Source organism: Emydura macquarii, unplaced genomic scaffold (genome assembly GCF_026122565.2).
Source record: "Emydura macquarii macquarii isolate MOO-44397 ecotype Brisbane River unplaced genomic scaffold, CSIRO-AGI_Emac_v2 contig_1253, whole genome shotgun sequence".
Classification (NCBI taxonomy): domain Eukaryota; kingdom Metazoa; phylum Chordata; order Testudines; family Chelidae; genus Emydura; species Emydura macquarii.
Window position 1 is genome coordinate 41,905,730 of NW_027131390.1, and position 24,089 is coordinate 41,929,818.

Below are 24,089 nucleotides of genomic sequence, written 5' to 3' on the forward strand. Positions count from 1 at the left end.
CCTTGAGTCAGGCCCTAAAACAGGGGTTCTCAAAGTTTTTTTTGCTGTAACCCCCCTTTGAAAATATTTCAGACAGTGGTGACCCCCCCAAAAAAATGAGGACCCCCCCATGCCACCCTTACTGCCATGTGTGGGGGCTAACATCTCACAACCCCCCCCCATAATAATCTCACAACCCTTTGAGAATCCCCAGTTTGAGAACCCCTGCCATAAAAATTGAGATTAAATCCTGAGATTGGCTTAAAAATCATGGGCTTTTACAAATAACAGTTGTGGCTGGTTTCCTTGGACTTCTGGTACCTCAGCCTTTCGGGGTCACATTTTTCAGCTTTTCTCCCAACCACGAGGGCTAAAAACTTCCATAGTTTTTTTTTGTTTTTTTTTAAATAAAGATTCTCCTGTAATAACATGACTTCAGCAGCTGGGGATTCAGCACAAATGTTGCAAGACTTGCAATGAGGTTGCAAGAACTGGCAACACTGTGGCCCTGACTGTCCCTGTACATTCTTTTGCTCAGAATTCAGAGCTGGCATCTTGACAGGTTGTCGCTGTAACGACTGCGTAGAGAACTCCCCCAAGAGCTTAGTCAGCCCTTTGCGCAACCCCAAAGCATGGGCTGAGCAGGCGTCCTAGCTGCCAGAACAGCCCATAGGAGTTTTGGGCAGCCAGATGAATAAGGTGCTTTACTTCTTCTCTAATCAGGGGGTCAAATCGGTCTGAATCAGCCTCAATATAGAGGAGACGCAATCACCTGTCGGCTTCCCTCTCTGCTCCTGTGCAGAGCTCACCAGGGCACAGTGATGAATCTCAGACCTCAACTATGAATTCTTATTTTGAGGCAGTGTACCCCGGAGGACAGGACACTGGACTGGAAGCCACGAAAGCAGGGGTCTGGTCACCGCACTGCCTGTCATTTGGGTCAAGTCATTTCACCTCTCTGAGCTTGTTTCTCCTCCCATGCTTTGCCTGTCTTGTGTATCTAGACCAAAAGCAAGTTGGGGCATGTCTGTGAAGCTACTCAAGTACAATGGGACCCCTCTCTCAGCTGGGTCCTCTCAGTGCAACTGTAATACAGATAATGATTTAAAGATATAGTGTAGTGGACCTGCATTTCTGAAGGAGGTTTTGGACAATGATCAGTGCTTTGATACTCCAGCAAAGGGTGCTCCAGGGAAATCTCGCCTATGTAGACAGCAACAGTAATAAGCATCACTTGCAGTACAAAACACGGATGTTAGGTTTCAATTGCAAGGCCGAATCACCGTCAGCTTCATCTTCTTGAATCTGTCCAGGTAACGTTTGATTTCCACCACTCCTGGTTTTATTTTGTGGTGAAAGTCTCACTTCTTCATTGCATACAAGGTGCTCCCTACAGGGTGAAATTTATTTGCAGTGACGTTCTGCTCTCTGCTGGACATAAATGAAACAATGCCCAGTCTTAGTAGACCAAAGGAAAGTTGTTCACGCATACCTGATTTACTCAATCTCTCATGTTCTATGTGGGATTCACGTCTTGCAATATAGATTTCTTCACTTTAATTTCCACGCTTCTTTGTCCTTTGTGTCAGAGATTAACTTTATTCTTTCTGTGTATTCATAATGTCTCTCTGATTAACTCAGCTGATATTAGACTAAGAGGAAGAGAGGGGAATGCATGCCATGGGAGTTGATTGTGTAGGGGGCCTGGTTCTCCAAATAGATTCTCACAGGGGGGCCCCAGGGGCTGTGCGGAGCCCCATTAACATCATGTCCATGTGCACCTATTTCAGAATCAGGACCTTGGTAGCTAAAATTAACTCGTGTCTATTTTATTTCTACAGTACACATGCTCTGGGGCAAAGGCTGACACAGACGTGGTGAATCTGGCCCATCATGTTAAGGTGGGTTTAATGTACTGTACTTTGAAGACAACTTGTATTTTTCTCTTGCACTTCCTTGTGTAAGGATTGGCACAATCATGGCCGAGTGCCTTCAGGCAATCACTATTTGTTCATTGACTTGTGTACCTACAGTGACGACTGTTTTGAGGGGTTTCGTTAATTTAAAGGGATGTTGGATTTTTAAAAACTGCTGTGTAGAGTCCAACCCTATTATGAAAATTCTCAATGGAGAAGTCTATAAGTCTCTTTAACATTCTCCCTCAGACAGTAAAAGTAGCAAAGGGACGACTTGAATCCATCGTATGGGTGTACTAAGTAGGCCCAAGGTAAAATCTAAGGCTGTGTCTACACTGACAGTGGCAAATTCGCTGTCGTCAGATCGACTTATCTGGATCGACAGCAGTCAGTGAAGACCAGCTCAGTCGACCCAGTAGTCACGTACTAAGACCACCTTCTCAAGTGGCGTAGCGCTGTGTCGATGGAATCATGGTTCCCGTTGGTGCAGTGCAGTGAAGACAGTGCGCAGAAGAGAAGCACAAAAGTTTTTTGCGTACTTTGCGTAACTCTGGTCGACTGCCGCCGAATCGCCAAGATAAGTGTAGACATAGCCTAAGATATATTGAAGATGCTGAATCAGCTCATGAGCATCATAACTCAGACTTGCCCTGGGCCGAGACAAAACCTCTGCGTATTATAATGGGAGTGAGGCTGCTTACCATTGCTGCAAATCAGGCCTATTGCTTTTCGAATGGCACGTGAGTCAGCAGGCAAAGAGGAAGTCAAGGCTGTGTGTCATACAGTCAAGCCTTCAGATCATGCAGATTGTACTATGAAATCATGGAAGCACCTTCCCCTGCCCTTACTCACTTTGAGTAGTCCCATACTCTTCAAGTAGTTCCCTTGATTTCTCGAGGCCTTGTGCAATGGTGTGTGTATACCACACAGACAAGGGATGGCTTGAAGTGGGCCAGAGAGATGATTTAACATGCCAGTCTGTATCTGGGAGGTGGTCCAGGCTTCACTGGTAATGCAGCCCTGCTGGGGAGGAGCTGGGAGAGGGCTATACTGCAGGGGGAGGAACTCTGCAGTTGCTCTGGGACTAGAGAGTGGTGAGACCAAGGGTCAAGCAGGAAGCCCGGGGAAAGAAATAGCCCTGTCACCCTGTCCTGAGGAGAGAAGTCTTGCAAGAAGACAGAAGAGATGCGGAGCAGCAGCTGGAAGTGGCCCAGGCTCCGATGGTGAGCCCTGATAATGGGGCCGGATCTGGACTACCTGGCAGAGAGCCCTGGGAGGGGATCAGTGGAGAGGAGAAAGGGAGGAAAAGTCCAGCCCAAGCAGGGCAGAAGGAGGTTAACTTTTGTACTTTTAGTTTGGGATTTTGTTGGGGACTTCCGGAAAAGAGTCCTGTGAACCTTGGCCCCTAGCGAAGGGTGAACCTAGACAGGTTGTGGGGAGAAGGCCTGTTAAAAGGTAATGGTAGGGAGAAGCCCAGGGAGGCAGCAGAGGCAAGTTGGAACAGACAGACCTTCCCTTTAGCAAGCAGGCACCTGGGCTGGAACCTGTCAGCTGCTAGAGAAAGTGGCATGAAAGGCTCCTGATATAAGAAGATAAGGACATTGGCAAACCCTGAGCCAAGGTGTGAGGACCACAGAGCCCACAGCCAGGCTTGTGAAGACCTTTTCAGAAGGCCCTTTGAACTTTTATTGGTTGGACTTCGTTACTCCGCAAGAGCTGGGACTGAATCAGGACCTGGCTGGCGGGCCCAGTTACAGGCAGAGACCCCAGGGCTGGGGCAACCGTCCGTCAGCAGGGGGTGCTAGAGAGGAGAGAGCCCGCTACCCTGTGCCCAGCCAGGAGAAGGTGCTGCAGGGTGAGTCTGCTCTTCAACGCCTTGCCTATGTTGGGAAGGGTTTGCCAGCATAGCTTTTCTGATACAGCTAGACTGACCCCAGCCCCTGGAGCAGTGGTTCTCAGTCTTCATGGGCTCAGGACCCATTTGTAAATGTTTATGGCCTAGCGTGACCCAGTAAACAGTCCGGGAGTGGGGCAGAGCCATGACTGGGCATTTTAGTGCCCGGGACGAGCAAGCACTTGCAAGCAGACTTGCACAAGTAACACTGCGGAGGGGGCAGGGAAGGGAAGGTGTGTCCCCCTCCCTCCCCATTATTTGGTTGCATCCCCCCAACTCAGACAGGCTGGGTGGCCTGCTGTGGTGAGTCAGAGGTGGAGGTGGCGCTGCCTCCCTGAGCCCCGCGCCATGTGGCATCACTGGCCCAAGCCGCCTCTGTGGCTTTGCACCCTGGGTGGCTGCCCACTCGCTCCACCCTGATGACAGCCCTGCCCTGGGTGGTTTTGGTCGGAACCTTCCCCCCAGGGGCGGGGTTGGGCCCTGCCCATCACACACCCCACACTGGCAGCTGCTGCAGCTCCTGTGCTTTGGGGCTGGCTGGGCTGGGCTCCAGGTGGTGCCACCTCGGGGGTTGCAGCACCGCTCAGGTTTGGATGGACCAAAATTTGCAGTGCCACTTGCTCACATTTGGCCTCCCCAGCTTCCATCGCCATGACAGCTGGGCCAAACCTGAGTGGCCCTGGGACTCCAGAGGTGGCTGTGCTTGGAGCAGAGAGGTGAGCCCAGCCAGCCCCAGGGGACAGGAGCAGCAGGAGTCACCAGGCCACCCTTTGAAACATTCTGGTGACCCAGTTTTGGTTCCCAACCCCAGGTTGAGAAACCCTGGCCTACAGGAGCCTCAGCTTATACAGGCGAAAGAGGTCATTTGCTGGTACGGCCTCTAGCAGCTCTGTGAATGAGAGAAGCTATACTGGCCAATGGTATAACTTTGATGGTATAACTGCATCTATGCTAGGGCTGTTGCCAGCATATCTGCATTGGCGAGGGGGTGATTTTTTCCCCCACTTTCTTATCTGACACAGTATGCTGGTAAAACCTGGGAGTGTAAACCAGGCCTGAGACAGCTGTAGAGTAAGGGACTACTCTGTGTGAACAAGGGCCACAGCAATTTGTTCTACACAGAACCTGAGATGTCAGTAGACAGGTGATCTGTCTGATCCTCTTTAGTTTTCACAGAAGCTAATGGTCTGGAAAGTACCAATGTTCAAAGGCTTACCTTTTGTCCATCAGCCTTCAAGTATCCTCTCCCTGCCCTGGTAAACATTGGTAAATCTCTTTACTGTGGTGACTGGGGGAGTCCCGCTGGTACACAGGAGCTAGCCTACTTTTCCTACCCGTTGATGCACCTTTGTGCACACTCTAAAGAATCCTGCTTCTCTAAAACAACAACTCTGATATATAGACTTTCTCTGTGGCCCTGCAATGTAAGCCAGTTCTGATCAGGATGTGAGAAAACACAAATTGGTTCATTGCAGCAGCTCTTAAAAATCCCAGTTGGTGCCCCTGAAAATTGGGGAAAAAACCAGGATGTTTTACTTCCCAACATGTGATTAAAAAAGGACTTAAGTGAGGCCTGGTCTACACTGCTAGCGAAATTCAGCGGCAGTCGATGGGAGATACGCAAGTTACGTAAAGTAACTTGTGTATTGCCCGTCGACTTCCTAAGTTCTACTTACTGCAGTGTCTTCACTGTGCTGCACTAACGGGAAATGCGCTCCATCAGCACAGCATTACTCTTTTTCTGGAGGTGGATTTATTAAATCAACTTCTGGATTGATTGAGCGGGTCTTCACTTCTGCTCAATCGATCCCGAGAAATCGATCTGATGGCGGTGAATTTGTCAGTGAAGACATATCCTGAGTGAGAGATAGTGAAGCCACACAGTACAGAAACGGATGGGAACATTTAAGGCAGTGTCATGTGAGAATTGACTTTGCAGAAGAAGCAGCTCTTGATGTCTTTGCAGAATGTGCTTCCTGAGTGAGATACGCCTCCTCGGAAACTGATCTGCACTGAAGGGCTCATTGTTGCGTAGCTAATGGTGATGAGATGGTTCAGTGTGAGACATTCATCTTCATCAGAGCTCACTCACATGGGAGCCTCGGGCAAAAGTCCTCTTAGCAGTCTTTTAAAGGCCCTTTCCAGGAGCAATGCTATGTGTTAGCTTTGTTGTGCATTCCTGATCCCAGGAACAAAAAGAAAACAAAAAACCTTGTCTTTGGGTAAATGTTTCAATCCTACCTTTAGGGCTAGAGCTGGGTGAATTTTTTGCCAAATAGTTTATTTACCCAAAACTGCAGTTTCAGTCACACCAAAATGATTCCCAAATTGGATTTGTTGATGGTTTTGGCCAAATATATTATTTCAGGATGTAGGTGCTATGCATAAAACAGTCAGAGCAGGGAATGGGGGCAGTGCCAGCTCCCTCATAACCTTTAGCTCAATGGTTTGGGCACTCACCTGGGATATGGGAGACTGGGGGTTCAATTCCCTCCTCTGCCCTATGGGGAGAAGAGATTTAACCTTGGGTCTCCCACATCTGGGAGAGTGTCTTACCGACTGGGCTGGCATATTCTGAAGCAGAGCTTTCATAAACTCTCCTGCTGAAGCTGTTCCATTTTATATAAAATGTTTAATTAGTCATTGGGCCAAAGCTAGCCAGACTGAGTGTGACTTTATAGCCAGATGGTTAGGGCACTCACCTGGGAGAAGGGAGAAATCACATTCATGTCCTTGCTCCAAAGACTAAAGGAACTTAGTAAAACATTCTGTTGCCATTGCACAAGAAGGAATAGAATACAGCCTGACATATGCTTTGCCTTGTTGGTTTCTGCGGGGCTTTGTAAGCTAAGGGGAAAACCTTGTTACCATCACAATGAACAGTGGAAAGGCGGGAAAATCTAAGTGAAGGTTGAACTTCATTTCCTTAAACATGTGAAGTTGTTGAGTTGAAAGATCAAACACAACCTCAGCTCTGGCCAGTGCTTCTTTCTTGTATCATGGCAGCTGACACCCAGAACATGTACGCTGGTGATTCCATGGATCTTCAAGTCTAGGTTCATCTTTAAGATAAGAAAATGGGATTTTTTTGCTATTCACTTCAATGGGACTTAAGCCCCTGGTTAAGTTAAGCAACTGCTTTGATTAATAGAAATGGGCATACTTAAGTGCTTTGCTGGATTCTTGGGCTCATACTTTGGCATTTTTTCCCTAAGGACTTTTAAGAAGTCATCATGTCTGCTATGGTGTGATCACCAGCATGTGTGATACCGTCCTGTCCTCAGATCTGGCAGTAACCTCCCCACTCGTGGTGATTTTAAAACTGTTAGGTGTGAAGGAACAATATGGGAAAGACGGCATGAGTCTGATAGTCTGGCAGGTCGATGAAGTCTAGCAAGTGACATGTCGGCGTGTCAGCGGAGCTGTAACTCACAGGAGGGTGAACTGGAGCCTGCATCCACGATGGAGGTGCATATTTACCTGGAGGATGGCACACACCTTTAACGTCAATGCCAACACAACTCCGTGCGTGTATCTGGTTGACATTTTCATGGAGAGCATGTAACCATTGTTTGTTGTGGGTTATCTCATGAATGGGGGTTGAGATGGTTGGAATAGAATGAGCACTGTTAAGTTTTGTTTGTGAATCCTATCTCACAAATATATACATGTGATAAATAGAAAACTGTTAAAATTGTGATCTATCACTTTAAAATCTCAGTGGTTTCTTGGTCCTGCTTGCAGGCCAGAAGCTCTATAGGAAAGCATGCAATCAGAGAGAGCCAGCCTGGGGCAAGGTAGAGTAAGTTGTACCTCTCTGCATTAGGGGGCGGCCTGCTTTGTCTCTCGCTGTTTTGGAGTTCTTGTGTGGGATCATTCTAAGAAATAAAGTCATGTTACATTGCAACCTTCCAGCAAGAGGATTTATGGCTTTATCTAATTTCTCTGTGCATGCTTTGAAACGTAACAACACACACATAGAATTACACTGTCTTGCTCTTTCTTGCTTTTCCTCTGGTGAGGACTTCAGAAGCTCTAAGAGCTGGTTGTTATACATTCAGAGGGTTATAATTGAGGATGTAGGACTGTCATGCTGAACGACATTGAGTTTTTCGGTGTCTCTGCTCCTTAGTGCAGAGATTTCTGCATGTAAGAAATCAGGCTCATACATCTCAAATCAGAAAAAGAGAACTGTTGTTCATATTATTTAGGGTTTATTTGTACAGGTTTTTGTTCGTTGGTTTGTTTTTTAACAGAATCTCAATAACAAGGATCAAATCAGTTGACTACGGAGGTCCAGATTCAGTACTGCAGTTGGGGTGGAATTTGATTGGGCGGTGATGGCTCGATAATACTTTCAAATGGAAAATGTGTTTTACATTCAGAGGATTTGAAATACAGTTCAGACAATGACAGATTGATGTGACCAGAACAAATACCATTCTTTATTTCCAATCAAATAGCTGTGAGGATGCTATTCCCTTCCTGTCTTATAGCCCTACTTTGCACTTATGTAACAACTTTCATCCAAAGATGTGCAGAAAGAATAGCAAATATGGTAGGCGTCCAGCTTGGCTTAACAAAGAAGTCTTTGGCGAACTTAAACACAAAAAAGAAGCTTACAAGAAATGGAAGCTTGGTCAGATGACTAGGGAGGATTATAAAAACACTGCTCGAACATGCAGGAATGAAATCAGGAAGACCAAAGCACAATTGGAGTTGCAGCTAGCAAAGGACGTGAAGGGGAACAAGAAGGGTTTCTACAGGTATGTTGCCAACAAGAGGAAGATTAGGGAAAGTGTGGGCCCCTTAGAGAATGAGGGAGGCGACCTAGTGACAGAGGATGTGGAGAAAGCTGAGGTACTCAATGCCTTTTTTGCCTCTGTCTTCACAGACAAGATCAGCGCCCAGACTGCTTCACTGGGTGGCACAGAATGGGAAGGAGATGAACATCCCGCAGTGCTGAAGGAACAGGTCCAAGACTATTTAGAAGGATTGGACATATACAAGTCCATGGGGCCAGATGCAATGCACCGAGAGTGCTGAGGGAATTGGCTGAGGTGATTTCAGAGCCATTGGCTATTATCTTTGAAAGCTCATGGCAACAGGGGGAGGTCCCTGAGGACTGGAAAAAAGAAAATATAGTGCCCATCTTCAAAAAAGGGAGGAAAGAGGATCCAGGGAACTACAGACCAATCAGCCTCACTTCAATCCCTGGAAAAATCATGGAGCAGGTCCTTAAGAAATCCATTTTAAGGCACTTGGAAGAGAGGAAGGTGATCAGGAACAGTCAACACGGATTCACCAAGGGAAAGTCATGCCTGACCAACCTGATTGCTTTCTATGATGAGGTGACTGGCTCTGTGGATGCAGGGAAGGCGGTGGATGTGATATACCTTGACTTTAGCAAAGCTTTTGATACTGTCTCTCTCAGTATTCTTATCAGCAAGTTAAAGAAGTATGGGTTGGATGAATGGACTATAAAATGGATCGAGAACTGGCTAGAGCATAGGGCTCAATGAGTAGTGATCAATGGCTCCATGTCTAGCTGGCAACCAGTCACAAATGGAGTGCCCCAGGGGTTGGTCCTGGGGCCGGTTTTGTTCAACATCTTCATTAATGATCTGGAGGATGGGGTAGATTGCACCCTCAGCAAGTTTGCAGATGACACTAAGCTGGGGGGAGTGGTAGATACCCTGGAAGGTAGGGATAGGATACAGAAGGACCTAAACAAACTGGAGGATTGGGCCAAAAGAAATTTAATGAGGTTCAACAGAGAAAAGTGCAGAGTCCTCCACTTAGGAAGGAAGAATCCCATGCACAGCTATAGACTGGGGACCGATGAGCTAGGCAGCAGTTCTGCAGAAAAGGACCTGGGGGTAACAGTGGATAAAAAGCTGGATATGAGTCAGCAGTGTGCCCTGGTTGTCAAGAAGGCTAATAGCATATTGGGCTGCATTAGGAGGGGCATTGCCAGCAGGACGCAGGAAGTGATTATTCCCCTCTATTCGGCATTGGTGAGGCCGCATTTGGAGTATTGTGTCCAGTTTTGGGCCCCCCACTACAAAAAGGATGTAGACGAGTTGGAGAGAGTCCAGCGGAGGGCAACAAAAATGATTAGGTGGCTGGAGCACAGGACTTATGAGGAGAGGCTGAGGGAACTAGGCTTGTTTAGTCTGCAAAAGAGAAGAATGAGGGGGGATTTGATAGCAGCCTTTAACTACCTGAAGGGGGGTTCCAGGGAGGATGGGGCTAGGCTGTTCTCGGTGGTGGCAGATGGCAGAACAAGGAGCAACGGTCTGAAGTTGCAGTTGGGGAGGTCTAGGAAAAAGTTTTTCACTAGGAGGGTGGTGAAGCACTGGAATGGGTTACCTAGGGAGGTGGTGGAATCTCCATCTTTAGAGGTTTTTAAGTTGAGGCCTGACAAATCCCTGGCTGGGATGATTTAGCTGAGGTTAGTCCTGCTTTGAGCATGGGGTTGGACTAGATGACCTCCTGAGGTCCCTTCCAACTCTAATATTCTATGATTCTATTCTTTGATCTCAAAGTACTTTGTAAATATGATGCGTCAGACATGCACACACTAGAGTGGTACCTAAGGAGAAGTTTCATAACACTTTTGTTATCCCCATTGCACAGATGGGAAAACTGACGCACCAAGCAGCGACTTGCCTGAGTGAACACATCAGGAAACTGAACTCTGGAGTCCAGTTAATATTCTGAGTACCACACCATAGCATTATGGTGTGAATTATCTTTAACAATCAAACAGGCTTCAAACAAAGCTTTCAAAAATAATCTGAATTAATTGGAGACAAAATCAAAACATGGAACAACAAACCACTGTGCTGCTATTTAAAGGATATATATTCTGAATAGTTTCTGAGCTGACTACCAGAAATTACTTTACTGGGACAATGCTCAGGGGGGCTGTACACTCCCTAAGATCTGGAGCTTCACCCCATCTCCAACCCCATTCGTTATTGTGTCTTTGATTTGCTCGATTTGGTCACTTTTCCTTTTTTAAAGAAACACTTCCGGCAACAGAACAGGCAGCACTTCAGAGAGATGAACATGGTGACGAGCACCACAGCCAGGAGAAAAGCAATGACATCCAGGGAGTGGTACTGGATCCAGTTGAGATCATGGGCTGCAGGCCGCAAATGTGGTGCTCCCTTGTGTCTCATCACAAACTCAACCCAGTGCACTGCGAGATCAAGAGGATGGATTGGTCTGTCGAGGTGAAGGGCTGAGAGACGCATGATATTTTCTTTATAGCTATAAATAAAAGAAATGAAATGTTTTAAATACCTTTTATATTTAAAAAGTTAGAGGATCATCTATATCCAGGGAAATAAATTCCACACAGATCCATCAGTTAATATTTTTCTCATGCCATATGCACTGAGAGTTTTTTTTTCCCATCTGTGTCTTAAACCCTCCTAAGAAAAGGAAAAAATTTTAAACAACATCCAGGTTGTGAGCTGAGGATGGTGGTGGTAACAGTGACAAAGCAAGCGGGCAGTAGAGAAGGTCTAAGGAGAAAATTAAGGACCTTAGTTTTCGGTATGTTGGGCTTAAACAGTCAGCAAGACCTCTGGGAAGAGGTATCGAGAGGGCAGGCTGAAATGTTGGATTTGATGGGAGGAGACCAGTCAGGGTGTAGAAGTAGATTTATAAATCATCAGCTTAGAGATGGTAGCTGAAGCTATGTGAGCAGATAAGGGCATCCAGGGATTAGGTGTAGAAGAGAAGGCCAAGGACCAAGTTCTTTGGATTCTGCAGGAGAAAAGAGGAGGAGACACCAAAGGAGATTCTTTAAAACTCCCCTTTGCTGTGTTGCCTACAAAAAACTGAGAATAGCTATGTAGTTGGGGCACTGCCTCTCCTACTGCCAGGTAACGTCACATTATTTCCTTGTGCATCCCACATTAATATCCACCTGTTGTCTCTTGTCTTATATTTGGATTGTAAGCTCGTTGGGGCAAGAGACCATCTTTCTGGGTTTGTACAGCACCTAGCATGGGGAGGTGTCCTGATCCACAACTGGGTCTCCTAGCAGCTATGATAATACAAATAATAAATAGCAATAATGTTCTAAATGATCCAAGAAAGCCAAAGGAAGGCAGGGTGTCCAGTAGACGGGATTGGCCAGTGGCACTGAAACAGCAAAAGAATCAAAACGAGAGTCCTCTAGCACCTTAAAAACTAACAAATTTCTGTGGGCATAAGCTTTCGTGGGCTGCAACCTACGTCATCAGATGCATGAAGTAGAAACCACAGAGACGAGGTGTATATATATACATCCAAGGGTGAGAAACATAACAATGGGGAAGGCAAGTGCTAACAAAGTCAGTTCAGTTAGGGTAGATGAGGCCTATTCACAACTGTTGATTAGAAGGTGAGAATATGTGAACAGTGACAATTACTTTTTGCAATGAGAGAACCATTCCAAGTCCCTATTTCTCACCAGCTCTTCACCACGTGCAGGAGGCAGGGGCACAGGAGGTTCTGAGGGGCGCCCCTTAGCACCTCCCCACCGTGCATCGTGAAGAGCCAGCCCGGCACCCCCTCCCAAGCTGGGGCGGGGTGAGGCCACCCTGTCCAAGCCAGCGCCAGGTTGCGGGGCTGGAGTGGCAGGTAAGTGCGGGGACGGGGGGCACTAGGCTGGCCCTTCATGACAGGTAGGGGGCACGGGAGGCTCTGAGGGGCGCAGAGCCTCCTGTGCCACCCGTCCCCTGTACGTTGTGTAGGGCCAGCCTGGCGCCTCCCGCCCCCAGGCTGGGGTGGTGAGGCTGCCCTATCCAAGCTGGCACCAGGCTGCAGGGCTGCAGTGGGAGAGGCAGGTGCTGCGTGGCAGGTAAGTGGGGAGGGCAGCGGTGGAGCCAGTCTTGTATTTGTGCCCCCCCAAGCCTCATGCCTCCCCCCGCAGGTACAGACTCCTCCTCCCCAGGGCAGCTGGGGGGTGGTGCTGGGACCCCTCCTGCCTTGCATGGGGCTGAGAGGGGGTGTGAGGCCTGGGGGGGGGCACAAATGTAGGCTTGGTTCCCGGGCGCTGGAGACCCTTGGAATGCCACTGGGCAGCAGTTCTAAATCTCTGTTAGATAAATTTAGAGGTGAAAGGTGAAGAGGCGGCACTTGCCGAAGGACACAGGGTCTCTTGGAAGCCTTGAGGGTCCAATGTGGGCTGCTTCATTACACACAAACTAAGAAAAAAGGTCAAGTTCTCCTCAGATGGACGTCAATGGGTTTGGCCACATTTACCCTAGTGTAACAGAGACCAACACTAAATGTAACCAAATCTTGGTGTGAGAGGACAGCCAGTGTGGCAGGATGAGTCACCTCAACATGGCCCTTGACAGGGAGTGAATCAAAATCCCTTCCTGGTTCCTTTCTGTGCATGTTCTATCTCAGCTGCCATGAAAGGTGCCAAAAGACATCAATGACCTGTGCTTCCTTTCTGCTGGCATAATCAGATAATGCTGAGCCAACTGGTGTTTCATTGTGCCTGATGCTGTGGCTTGCAAACAGATAGAGATGAGTTGACTGAGGAAACTCTGGTCTATATAGTAAATTAATGCTATAGTTAACCTCTGTAAAACATGTCCGCTTGAAGACTATAAGATAAGCCTTTAAGGATGTTCTGCAACAGAACCATAGCTTTGCTCAATATAAGACAATGTACGGAAGTCACTATACAAATGAAATGATGTAATGCTGAAATGGGAATCAGTCATCAAGGCTTATCCGTCTTTGACATTTGGAAGCATTTTGCTCGTGTTCACTGTACATTTAAAGCAAATCAACAAATCAGGTCCACCTCCCTTGAAAAAAATTTCAAATAAAACATTTTTGTTTGAGAACTTTCAGTGGAACCTGTAGGTTTTTTTGCTGAAAAATTATGAAATGAAACATTTGTTTTCCATTTTCAAGGTGTTTTAAAAAAAAAAAAAAAAATCCCCTCCTTTCTCTCCCTTTCCTGCCTGGGAAAGGGGGAAAAACCCCACATTTTTTTGTACTCTATATACAAAGACTTCTGTATTGCTGTCTTGACATTCTCCACGATGCTGGACACTTTTGGCTTTAATCATGTAACGTACCTTGGAAAATTGTTTTCTTCCATTGTATTTATGCCACACCCACTCTAGCACTGCATCATTGTATTTGCATAATCAAGCCCATTCTTGATACCTATAATTAAAGTCCCTGATGAGGAAAGTCCTATTGTAACGGGGAATGTGCTAGCCCCCTAATGCTAACCCAATGGTCTATAAATCCTCATTGCTGAGTGAGACATAACATCCTTAATGTGACAAAGGTAATGCTTACTGTTCAAGTTTAGCTGGAAGCCAATGTGCCTGCATCATATTCAATAGCCCTAAAATGAAGAAGCCACATTTATATCTGCTGTTACTGACCTTTTATCATTAATAACTGCATTCAATGCATCAGACAGGTCCTTAGAAGTAATTTCAACTACATTCAGCGTCACTCCCGCCCCCGGGACTCTATCCGCTTAGCGTTGTCCATCTGGTCTCCAAATAATGGCATCAGAACCATTGGCACTGCATTGCATATCCCCTCATAGATTCCATGAGAGCCTCCATGAGTGATAAAGGCACGAGCTTTAGGATGAGCTGTGGGGGAAAGGTAAAGGTATTACTGTAGTAGACTGTTTGCTCAGACATTTTAGGTTAATTCATTAAATTGCAGGAGGCACAGTATACAGATATGCTTAGGGTGCAATGACATCAGTAGTTATAAATATGGAACACGACAACACAGGTGTGCAAGTCAGATGGGAATCACTCCAGGGCAATCTTCAGGATTATAATTGACATCAAATGATCAATGATGGAGTGAACCTTAAAGGTCTCTGAGGTTCTGCTAGGTTTGGATAACCTTTGCAAAGCTTGGATTCGTCTGTAAAACTTCTGAGATCTTGGAGTGAAATCCACAAAAACATTGACTTCTGTGGGGTTAGAATTTCACCCTCTGCCTTTAATCTCAGCTAATCTTTCTGTTCTCAGTCAGATCTTTCCCTTCCTTAGATTCATCCCTCTTCCCCCAAATCCTGTGACTTCCTTCTCCCCTCAATCTCTAACAAACTTTGGTAATTTTCTCTTTCTTCTCCACAACACTCAGACCTCTCGTGGTACGCCCCATAAGCGCTGACATCAAAGAGACTCTTTCCTGTTCTGTTCAGAGGTCACCAGTCTCTCTCTGGGACCCAGCACATTATCCTGTTTGAATCTGGCAGGTCTTGGTGCTTCACTCATCAGTCATGCTCTAGCAGGGACTGTGGACTTCTGGGAAGCCCCAGAGAACATGAGAGCTGCACAGAGCAGGACACTGGTTCCAGTGAGACTGTGGAATTTAATGAAATCACCAGAGACAGGCGTGTGTTTGAAGTGAGGAAGAGGGTTATTTCCCTAGCTAAGATCTGGGAATGGCTCAGACAAAAGGGTGAGCACTTGCTTTTACAGAACCAGTACGTCCACCTACTAGTAATGATTTAATAAACTCTATGTACAGTGGTGCCATGTGAATAAAACAAAGCTCCGTCTATAAATACCTACATTGGGAACAGAAATTTTATAATCTAGCTGACAAAGGGTATAACAAGATGTAATGGCTGGAAGATGAAGTCAGTCTAATTTAGAATGGAAACAAGGCACAAATTTTTAACAGTGAGGATAATTAACCATTGGACCCAAAGGCTGGGCTCGATTTACATTACTGGCCATTTTAAAATCAGCTCTGGAGGTTTCTCTGAAAGATCTGCTTTGGTTCAAACAAGAATTAATTCAGGGAAGTCCTATGTTATAGAGGAGGTCAGACCAGATGATCACAATGGCCCCTCACTCCTAGACTTTAAGGCCAGAAGGGACCATCATGATCATCTACTCTGATCTCCTACAGGTCACAGGCCACAGAAACTCACTCATCCACTCCTGTAAAAGACCCATAACTGCTGACTGAGTTACTGACATCTCAAATCTTGATGTAAAGAATTCAAGTTGCAAAGAGTCCATCATTTACTCTAGATTAAAGCAAGTGCCCTGTGTTGCAGAGCAAGGCCAAAAAAAAAAAAAAAAAAAAGCCCAGGTTTTCTGCTAGTCTGACCTGAGAAAAATTCCTTTTGGACCCCAAATACGGCAATCAGTTAGACCTTAACCATGTGGGTGGGACCCACCAGCCAGCCACCTGGGAAAGAATTCTCTGTAGTAATTCAGAGCCCTCCCCGTCTAGTGTCCCATCTCCAGCCATTGGAGATCTTTGCTATCAGCAGTTGCAGATGAGCCAAATGCCATTGTAGACAATCTTATCATACCATCCTTTCCATAAACATATCAAGCTCATTCTTGAAACCAGGTAGGTTTCTGCCTCTGCTGCCCCGCATGGAATGCTGTTCCGAACTTCACTCTTGTGATGCATAAGAACCTTTGTCTAATTTCGAGCCTTAACTTTTGTTGATGGCCACTTTATCTCCATTTGTTCTTGTGCCAACATTAGAGCTTAACTTAAATAACTCCGCTCCCTCTGTGGTATTTATCCTTCTGATGTGTTTATAGAGAGGCCCTTCTAGCCTTGGAATCCACAAATCTATGGAATTTATGACTCTTCCCTTAGGGCATTATGAAATTAAAAGAAACCTACTTAATTGTTGCTAATAGCGCCCTCTCCTGTCCAGACTTACCAAGTAGATCATTCTGTGGTAGCCATTTGACCAGCTTTGTGTTTTTTGCAAGGTTGGGTGGGGCTTCTCCAGTGTACCTCCAAAAAACCTTTGGGAAATAAAAAATACAGCATGAATAGTAAGAGCTTGCCTCTTACAATTCTTCTGCTGTTGCTTCTTCCTGTAAACTGTGTGGTACAGCAGAGTAGATAAGCCCATAATGGACAAACTCTGTTACAGCAAGGGTTCTGCTGAGTAGCAGAGATGGGGTTGTCTTTTGACATAGGAGGGGTTTATCGAAGCCATTTGTTGTGTTAAATATTATCCCACGCATTTATAAATTAAAAAAAAAAAATCAAATACAAAATAGCAATCAGTGACTATATTTCAATATAGTGTTCAACAGCTGTGCTAGAAAGATTCTTTTCCTCTTACTGTCTGAGGTATTGTTCCAAAGGCTTCAGCAATCTCCTGGGCTTTCTTCATAGGAATCTCAGAGACCATTGAGCCCAAAGAGAAGACCACAAAGCCATGTTCCCCAGAGGCATTCACAATGGCTTCAAATTCCTGCAAATACAAAGTAACCTCCAGTCAATGCTTTTCATCTAATCCATGACACAGTACTATGGTTCTGGTGCCTTGCAATCAAAGTGATCTCACCTCTACAAGCCTGGAAAGGAAATAATGTTAACAGGCAAAATAATTCAGTACGGGTCTGATCCTATAAACATTTATGCATGTGAAGAAAATGTATGCATGCAATTTTCCTGTTTGAAATCTATGGAACTACTACCAAGGGTCAAGTTTTTGCATGCATGGATTGGGGCATAAATCAAGACTCACAATGGAAATAATAAAAGCTGTAGTGTACTAAATAAATAACATATATGAAAGAATTCAGGTTCAGCGCAGTAAAGAAAGATGCAATACAAATCATGTAGATCTGTTAAACCACAGTCCTATGATTCCTGGCCCCCAAAAGCAGCTAAATATGTTTTCTTTTCACGCACCAGAAGTGTCAGGAAATTCAGGTTTAGGTCTGATGGTTTCTCTTTTCAGATCACACGGTGGAAAGATGGTTGGTGTTTTTAAAGCTTAATGACGTGAACAATGGGCTGAAAAAAGCGGCACTTTTATTTTCCTGATTGATTAATTCTGTCTTGATCTTAATAATATTGAAAATCCTGTCATTTTCTTTTCTTTTAAATTAAATTTTAAAAAAATCTTTCACAATTGTCTAGACATGGTCAGGTAGAAGATTTTTGAGCCTCGTACTGCAAAGAAAGGGCTAAATAGGACTCAGCAACTAACTGTGATGACATAAACCAAGGATTCTGTCCAAGTAAAAAGCTAAGTGCAAGAGCAAGAGAATCAATAAGGAATAAATGTCCTATTTCTTACAAATATATTTTCCTTAAAGCCTGGGGAAGAGAGAATCACAGAATATAAATTTAAATATAGATCCTTTTCAAAAGTTCTCCAGGAGGCACTGATGAGTCTTTAAACAACCTGGAGTGTGAAAGGAAAACTTGTTAAGTAAACTCCTACAACTGTTAGTTAAAAGCTCCTGATGAATCTTGTAGGTCACCTATTCATTTTTGTGTTCTAAAGGACAACCAGGATTGGCCGTCTTCATTCTTGTGTAACAAGTTTATTATATGTTTTGTTGACAGATTAAACCACAGTGAACTTTGGATTCTGAATAGGAGGGCAAAAGACATGCAGATGTTACTGGGACAGAGGCAAACAAGGTGAACTGTAGCTCTAATTTCAGAGCATGACTTAGCATAAGAAGCATATCCAAAGCCACGCTCTGTATAACACATGCTTAGTGATCTTGTTAGAAGTTGCAAATTAATTTCAGTATAACCTTCATGCCCATTGGAATCAGGCCCAGATGCCCACACTGGCTGGTGACAGGTTGCTGAGAGTCCTTCCTAAACCCTGATGCATCAGAACAGCTAAACATGGACACTGCTTTAGGCATACGCATAGTTCCATTGATTTCACATGGACTGCTTATGCGAAAGTTACTCCTATGTTTAAGTGCTTTGCTAGGTCAGGATCTGTTTTTCTGCCAGCAAAGACCACTTTCCTCAGGGGACTTCCCCTCACGAGCAATGGTTCAGAAAAAGTTTTTTTTTTAGTCCATCAACAGGAATCAGCAATCAGTCGTTCAGGATGATTTTGCATTAGTATTAGCTACTTAAAGTATGCAAGTTATTCTGAATGCCATCAGCTACATAGCACTATGACTAATCACCACCATTTATTGGGGTACACAGTTAAATGAAGTTGCTACATTTTCAGGATCTTGTCTACTCTATGCCATAATTGAACCAAATTTCGCAGCAACAATCCCTAAACTCCAAGGCACCAATCTCTAAATTCTGCGTCAACTTTAATTTATTCAATTGTCTTGAAACATCCTTTATTCTCATTCCCCTATCTACACCAACCCTCAACACACTTCATTAGGGCTCATTGTTGACAATACTTATTGATGTAACAATTTGTCTATAATTTCACTAGTGCAGTAGTGGTCACTTTTATTTCTGCTGTTTTCTTTGTTTGTTGTCCACGATATTCTAACAACTTTTTTTGCCTAGTCTCTTGTGTAAATGTACTGATCTTCCTACATATTCTCACTTAACTTTTAAATTCTATTGCCTTATTTTTCTGCTTCATGCCATTCTTAACAACACACCAGAATAGATTGTGTGGATGGATTATCACTATAATCCTGCATTTCTTATGTACCCTAAATTCCCACCAAGTTCAAGGACTATACAAAGAATGCTAGATTGGATCATTCATTCATTAGTAAATACTGCAGTATCATATATCAAAATATGTTGTCATGAGAATGTAGAGTTCAGGGAATTTAAATGCAAATAAAATATATCTCAAGTACAGTCAGTATAAAGATAGTTTAAATAAATTGTGAAAAAGGAAATAGCTTTTCCTTAAATATTGTGCATAGTTACAAATTTCCCTGTGAATCTACTGGGTCAAGCAAATTTTTTTTAACTGTTTCATTCTCACTCCCCAAGAGAGTTCCATGCCTGACTACTTTGTGAATATGGCTCTACCTCTCTGAGAGTCAGGTTGTTAGTCTGTAAAAATGAGGCTAGTATCCACCTACCTTGCATGGGTGCTGTCACTTAATTAATGTCTGTCCTCCTCTTTGAAATACCTTCATGAAACGTGCCACGCAAGTGCAAAGTTTCAATACTATTTGGTATGCTAGGTGATCGCACATGTCTTATGAAGAAATATATTAAATGAGAATATTCTAGACATTAAACCCTATCCTTCCATATATGGTTTTGTGGACAACTGAAAATCTGTCATTATATAAGTGACTACTTATGGCTCGAAGAGAAGAATAATTGTAACATGCTTTTTTAAGCCCTTCCATGCTGTTGCTTGCTTGCTTATATGCATTATTTTTAGCCAATAGAAGCTTTATCTAATAATGAGTGCTAGTAGGATAGTCCAATTTTAATTGAAGAAAGAACTAACCTGAGATAATAGTTTCTCCCGGCCACAGGTTATGCCTCCAATTAAAACCATGTTGGGCATCACCGGCCTCGGATACTCAAACACAAAATCATATCTCAGCAGCCAAATGGATGCATGACTGAAAAGCTCTGGCACTGTCACATCTTGTTGAAGGAACTCCCTGATCAAATCTTCATAGGATGAATAAAGAAAGTAACAGCTCAAGAACTCTGCTGAGCCGACTAAGAAGTTCCATACGCGCTGAGGATATGCCATGTGGTCCGTATAGCTGGTGAAGAATTTTGGGATGTAAGAAGGAGGATTTGGACACTGAGTGGCCTGAAAGTCTAACCCGCACGGAATTCCCCGTGAGAAGTAAACAGAAGGTAGGGACAAATACTCAGCTATTATTTGTCCACATAAAAATGTAGGATCCATCAAGACAGCATCAAAGGTTCTTTCTTTGAGGTATGCGATCAGCTCTTTGTTGGACAGAAGCTGTTTGCAGGAACTGGATAATAGTGTCATAATAGTTCCTATTCTTGAGAATGTTCGAGTGATCTTTTCCCAGAAAGGCTGAGGTGCAAATATTTGATGGCTCAGCATTTTAAATTCTGTTTCCAAGTATTCCTTGGTGTATGGCACAGTGTATGTTTTCATTGTGTAATGCTCCGATGGCTGTATCTGAACACTGACTTCTGGCACAACCGCTACTAATTCATGTCCTCTCTGCTGAAGCTGCTCTACTATTGAGCGCATGCTGAGCCAGTGACTGCCATCCAGGGGAATCACTAATAGCTTTCCTCCTTCAGAAAGGCACCAGAAGGGCAGAAAAAATAAAAGCCAGGCAGGCAGGTGATGAACCGCTTGTAACAGAGAACCCATCTCACGAGACAAGGAAGACTTGTACTGCGGTAAGTCAGACAGGTTTTAGAAGCATGCTAAGCCATTTGCAGGCAACAGAGGAATTGTTTTTCTAACAGCCTTCCAACTGTTATTCCTTCAGTTCTTAAATGTTTGGTTTCCAGTGAGCTGGATGTTCACATGAGCATGAGTGAGGTATTTTTTAACTTTTAGCTGGTTAAAGGTTGGTTATGCAATCTGACTGGACAACAAAGGATCAGAAAAAAGTGGAGCACTGTAGGAAAATATGGGTGTGGCAGAATGGAGGGGGTTATGTCCCCTCTGTACCTCTCTCCCTTCCCAACCCAACTGGGTTGGGGTAAGGTGGGGTGGGCTGGCAGAGCCCCGCATGGCAGGGAAGAAACCAACAGCTGAAGGGGCTGATTAGAAGAAGCCAGGAATGTGCCTAATGAGGCAAGCGGGAACAGCTGTCCCTCTAGCTGCCGGGTGCATATAACCCAACCAGAGAGAAACCAGAAGGAGTCATGGCCAGAGAGAAGGGTAGAAGCCCTGCACTTTAGTTTGCCTCCTGGCCAAGAGAGGGTAAGCAGCCCAAAGCCTCAGGGGCCAAGTGGGCCTGGTTCAGGAGCGAGCACGGGTGACTACACCAGGCGAAGCCTGCAAGTCCTCTTATTGCCGAGGGGCGGGACCACCCCTAGGACCCAGAGAAGCAGGGGGCCTATGGCAATCCACTACAAGTGGGCTTCCCGGATTTGCACAAAATTTCAACATTAAGATGTTGGTGTGGGATGTTTCATTCCAGCAGCTCATAGAATTGAGAATGTAAGGTAATACTTTACCAATACTAAAACGGATAGGTTTAGTCCCCCCAGAATTGCATTTTATAGTGAATAAACTATTCATCCTAAAACTGACACCCAGCTCTAATTATCCACTCCCTGAGGTGACTCTGTGCAGGTCATTGGACAACAGACGCACTATGAAGCTGTACCCACTGGCCAAGGTGGTGATTTTGTTCTTTTGGCTCCTGCTTTAAACAGAAAGATATTGAAAATCATTACGATTCACTTGTTCACTGCTTGCTATCTATCTCATGCTCTGTCAAACTCTTGGTGGAGTATCTTGGCAATGATCAAACCAATGGCCGTGAATGATAACTTTGTTATCTAAAATTATTAGTATCTTGATTATTTGTATTACACTCCCACTTGCTAATTCTGTCATTTAAGACACAGCTGCACCATCCCAAGGGGGGAACTCCAGTATTTCAGGTTGCGAGTAGCATATATTCTCATTATAGAGTGATCCTTCCCCCTCTTAGTCAGAGGTGGAACTACATTTCCATTCTATTCCAGTGTTTGTTGATTATGACACAGCTTCTCAATCATTGCCCAAACAAAATAAACTTTACAATGTCACATGTGTGATCCTGTGCTCAGCTGATTGCTTTTTCAAAAGTCTGAAACAAAATGAACAAGGCGTGTCAAAAATTAGGTCTTTTTGCTTTCTACAAAACCATCCTCATTGCCTTAGACTCATATCTCAAAAATGGCTCAGTTTAGAAAGTCCCCAGTTGTTTTAAATCTCTTGGCCTTGCCAAGGACAGTGGCCTCTGGTGGTGGTGGTTTTCTTTTGAAACATGATGGTTATATAGCCTTGAAGTCCATGAATGCAATTTATTTATGTGAACATCTGGAAGCTGTACGATCCCAAACAGGTGGTATAAGCTATGCATGGCAGCTGCCAGAACATCTGCATTGGCTTAGCAGCCAAAGGCCCAAGTTAAAACTGCCTTGTTGTATGCTCAGCTACGGATGCAAGCTTCCTAAAGCTTTCTGTCAAAGCCAGCATGTGCCGTGTGTTCTGATGGCTGTGGCCCTCTTAATTCAGACAATGCACGCATCACAGACATACGTAGAGTTTCACAATGTCGTGTTTTTGAAACAGGCATCTCTTGTGCTTGTTGAATGCACTTACTCGACTGGATCCTCAGTGCACCAGATCTGCACCCCGCATTCTGCCCTCACTCACTCCCTCGCCCCCTGCAAATCCTTGGGCCAGCCAGGGGCCAGTTTCACCCGTGGTGCAAGTTAGAGCAGTCACAGGGTGACTGGCTGGAACAGTCCCTTAGGGACTATTTCTGCAGGTCAAGGATCAACAGAATGCAGCATGTTCTTCTCGCGTCCCCAACGTGTCCCTAGCTCCAAGCAGGCATCATAGCACCAGATACGCTGGCTTTTCAGCACTGGGGGATTCTCTGAATGTCCCTACAGCCTGTCCTACAGCCTATTCCACCTCATAGAATCATAGAATATTAGAGTTGGAAGGTACCTCAGGAGGTCATCTAGTCCAACCCCCTGCTCAAAGCAGGACTAACCTCAGCTATATCATCCCTGCCAGGGCTTTGTCAAGTCTCAGCTTAAAAACCTCTAAGGATGGAGATTCCACCACCTCACTAGGTAACCCATTCCAATGCTTCACCACCCTCCTAGTGAAAAACTTTTTCCTAATGTCCAACCTAGACCTCCCGCCCTGCAACTTGGGACCGTTGCTCCTTGTTCTGTCATCTGCCACCACCGAGAACAGCCTAGCTCCATCCTCCCTGGAACCTCCTTTCAGGTAGTTAAAGGCCGCTATCAAATCCCCCCTCACTCTTCTCTTTTGCAGACTAAACAAGCCCAGTTCCCTCAGCCTCTCCTCATAAGTCCTGTGCTCCAGCCCCCTAATCATTTTTGTTGCCCTCCGCTGCACTCTCTCCAACTTGTCCACATCCTTTTTGTAGTGGGGGGCCCAAAACTGGACACAATATTCTAAATGCGGCCTCACCAATGCCGAATAGAGGGGAATAATCACTTCCCGTGACCTGCTGGCAATGCCCCTCCTAATGCAGCCCAATATGCTATTAACTTTCTTTACAACCAGGGCACACTGCTGACTCATATCCAGCTTTTTATCCACTGTTACCCCCAGGTCCTTTTCTGCAGAGCTGCTGCCCAGCTCGTCGGTCCCCAGTCTATAGCTGTGCACGGGATTCTTCCTCCCTAAGTGGAGGACTCTGCACTTTTCTATGTTGAACCTCATTAGATTTCTTTTGGCCCAATCCTCCAGTTTGTTTAGGTCACTCTGTATCCTATCCCTACCTTGCAGGGTATCTACCACTCCCCCCAGCTTAGTGTCATCCACAAACTTGCTGAGGGTGCAATCTACCCCATCCTCCAGATCATTAATAAAGATGTTGAACAAAACCGGCCCC

At 45.0% G+C, this 24,089-nt stretch overlaps 1 protein-coding gene across 1 annotated transcript in view; it reads right to left on the bottom strand.

Moving 5' to 3' along the window:
- Nucleotides 1-7,967: 7,967 nt before the first annotated feature.
- The window catches only part of LOC137153370 (UDP-glucuronosyltransferase 1-6-like), a 53,127-nt gene continuing 37,005 nt past the window's right edge, over nt 7,968-24,089 (bottom strand). Inside the window, 5 exon segments of the mRNA XM_067548615.1 lie at nt 7,968-11,067; nt 14,208-14,292; nt 14,295-14,426; nt 16,490-16,577; nt 16,904-17,035. Coding sequence (XP_067404716.1) covers nt 10,770-11,067; nt 14,208-14,292; nt 14,295-14,426; nt 16,490-16,577; nt 16,904-17,035 — 735 coding nt within the window. The 3' untranslated portion in view covers nt 7,968-10,769.